The sequence below is a fragment of the Orycteropus afer genome, unplaced genomic scaffold, assembly GCF_000298275.1.
Source record: "Orycteropus afer afer isolate SDZICR_OR568_19922 unplaced genomic scaffold, OryAfe1.0 scaffold06649, whole genome shotgun sequence".
Lineage (NCBI taxonomy): Eukaryota > Metazoa > Chordata > Mammalia > Tubulidentata > Orycteropodidae > Orycteropus > Orycteropus afer.
Window position 1 is genome coordinate 1 of NW_006928236.1, and position 3,307 is coordinate 3,307.

General features: G+C 44.0%; 1 gene segment (V, D, J or C); it reads left to right on the forward strand.

Moving 5' to 3' along the window:
- Positions 1-461: 461 nt before the first annotated feature.
- LOC103213550 lies at positions 462-912 on the forward strand (the record flags this gene model as incomplete). The annotated part of the segment is given in 2 exon segments: positions 462-504; positions 592-912. Coding segments are annotated over 2 exon segments (364 nt in total), but the record flags the coding sequence as incomplete, so codon positions are not given.
- Positions 913-3,307: the final 2,395 nt, after the last annotated feature.

The window sequence follows — 3,307 nt, forward strand, 5'->3', positions numbered from 1 at the left end:
ACTTCTGTAGTGATACTGCCTCGGAAACCCAAGGAGGGGTCGCTGTGAGTCGGGTCTGACTCAACGGCACACAACAACAACACAACAAAATGTAGTGGATAGTTAAAAAATGATCATTATTATTGCTAATATTATTCCACCAACATTCTTTAAACGTTTTTCAGAATGCTAAGAATTTGCCATCCCTCCTTTCAATCTGTGGTCACATTTCTGTCTTTTGCTCTGGGGGTGGAGGGGAATCCTTTCTTCCTTCCCCCATCTCTCTCAGGTTACCTGTTTAGACACTGGGGAAGCAACCCACACAGGCCAGTGTGAGCCATTGTTTCACAATGCAGATGTTTCAACCCAGAAGGTGAGGCTCATCTCAGCTAGCAAGCCTTTTCTCCTCCTCTTGTGTTCAGGCAGTTTGAGACAGGAGGCCACTCTGGTTGCTTCTTTCCACTTCATCCAGAGGCAGAACCATGTTGAGCCACCTTGCCTTCCTCCTGGTTCTCCTGTTTCCTGGTAAGTTTCTGACTCCTTCCATGGAGCCATTGGGGAGAGACAGTGTGGCTTCCTGCTACCCCTGCCTCACCACTGTCTCCCTTGCAGCTGGTGGGTCAGTCATCAAGTTGGAGCAGCCGGCCTACATCCTCGGGCAGAAGGGCAGCTCGGTTGCCCTGCAGTGCTTGGTCCACTTTCAGGTCAGCTATATTCACTGGTACCGGAATCAAGAGGGCAAGGCCCCTGAGAGGCTCCTCCGACAGGCCATGTTCAAATCTGATGTACAGTGGGACTCAGTTTTGAAAGTGGACAAAATCACAGCCGTGGAGGCTGAAGATGGCAAAAGCTGCACCCTGTGGGTGCTCAAACTGGAGAAGAGTGATGAGGGCATGTACTACTGTGCTGCCTGGGACCAGCACAGCCTGGCATGTGCTCCCAGCCCCTGCACAAAAAGAACACTCAACCAGGCCTGGGGGCTTTCCACTGATCCTAGATGCCTTAGGGCTTTCCTGTAGAGTAGCAGTGGTTCAGTAGTAGAATTCTTGCCAATGTATCTCATGCACAGCCATCACTGATCTGTCATTGTAGGCTTGTGTGTTGCTCTGATGCTGAACAGGTTTCAGTGACACTTTGACACAAAGAAGAACTAGGAAGAAAGGCCTGGTGATCTACTTCCAATTTGATCACTATGGTCCAATTACAGCCTATCCTAGGTATGGTGCAGGACTGGGTACGGCATTTTGTTTCAGGGTCACCATTGAGTCTATAGCTAACAACAGATGAAACCCTATCTCTCAGCATTCCCACTCTGTCCTATACCCTCTCCTCCATTCCCACTACAAATAAAGGGATGATTACATACTTAATGGGCTCAGACTCAGGAACCTATCTAACTGGATGGAACCTTTTTAAAGATCATCTGGTTTAAACTTTCTTTAACATTTGGAGGATAACCTGTGCTGGTCAATACAGTAGCCACTAGCCACCAGTGGCCACTGAACATTTGAAATATAGCAAGTCCAATAGTCAAAGCTGAAATGTGCCAGAAGAATAACATACAAACCATATTTTGAAATTTTAGTATTAAAAAAAGAGTAAAATACTCATAATTAAATTTTATTTTGATTAAATATTGGAATGATAATATTTGAGATATATTTCATTAAATAAAAATATCATTCAAACTAATTTCACCTGTTACTTTTTTTTTTAATGTGGCAAGTGGAAAACTTACTTTGAGACTGACATTTATTCCTATTGAATAGTTTCTGTTATAGACAATTTAAGAATCAGACCATCTCCCCTGAATAATGCACAAAGTATTTTGCAAGTGATTTCAAGGTTGACTTGATGAGCTGAAGATTTATCACAAAGTGGTTGAAAGGCCCAGAATGGAAGCCAGCTCTGAATTCCAGGTTCTGTATTCTTGTCCCTCCATGGTCATTTTACAGTGGAGGTGGTGGCAATTCTAAGCACAAGGAACAGTGTTGCCAACTCCTCAGTACTGTCATCCACTGAGCATGTCTGACCCTTGAACAGAAATTGGTAGGTAATGATCTCATGGCAGGGCAATGAAATAACCCTGGAGCAGATACCAGACATGTGACTGTTTGCCTTTAGCTTTTCCAGGATCACACCGTGATGTGAGACTCCAAGAGGTGGGGTTAAAGGGGGGGATGTCCAGCCTCTCTAGACCTCTCATCTCTCGTTTGTAAAAGGAGGTGGTTTAACTAAGTGGCTGCTAAAATTAAGTAACTGTGGTTTCTGTATTAAAACTAAGTCATACAAAAAAATATCATCACTTATAAAACCAGAAAAAATGAGCTCCTGTTCCTCCAGCAACAAACAGAAAACTCCTCTGCTGGAATACGTGGGGAAGAAAAATAAGGGCTCTTTGAGATCTAAGCTGAATTCAAACGCCTTTTCAATTGTTGTTGTTATGTGCCATCGAGTCTGCCCTGACTCATAGCAACCCCTCCTTGGGTTTCCGAGGCAGTATCACTATGGAAGTAGGATTGCCCAACCTTCCTTCCGAGGAGTGGCTGGTGGGTTTGAACCGCCAGCCTTCTGGTTAGCAGTCAAGTGCCTTAGGCACTACGCCACCAGAGCTCCCTTTTCAATTGGCAACTCAAAATTATGTACAATTCAATAGTATCAATAAAAATGATTAGTGGAAGGAGAGGTCAAATGATTCTGAAAGGAATCAATCCCTTGGGTTCCTTAACTGAGCTCTATCTGTGTGGCTAGAGATTGGTAATCATAACATGCCTTACTCTGGAAAGAGTCCAATATCCCCAGCCCTTACTAAAGGCCAAAGGCAAAGCTAAGAGTTCCAGTAGATATGAATAGAAGTAAAGATGCTAAAACTTACTTTTGCTCTGTTTTCAGGTGGTTCTTTCATTTCATCTTTCCCATCGTGGACATAAAACCCAAGCAGATGCCTGAGGGCAGAGGCCATTTCCTCTTCCTGCACCTGTTCCTGTATCTCAGTGCCTGACTCCATGCTGTTGTTGTTGGTCAGTTGGCTCTGAGTCGTGGCAACCCCATGTACAACAGAAGAAAATGTTACCAAGCCCTGGGTCATCTTCACAATCGCTGGTATGCTCTAGTCCATTGCTGCGGATACTATGTATTATGAGTGCCTTCCAAATAGAGAGCTTATCTTCCAGTACTATAACAGACAATATTCCATTATGATCCACAGGGCTCTCTCATTAGCTAATTTTTAGAAGTAGATCACCAGGGTTTTCTTTCTAGTCTGTCTTATTCTGGAAGTTCTGCTGAAACCTGTCCACCATGAGTAACTCAGCTGGTATTTGAAATA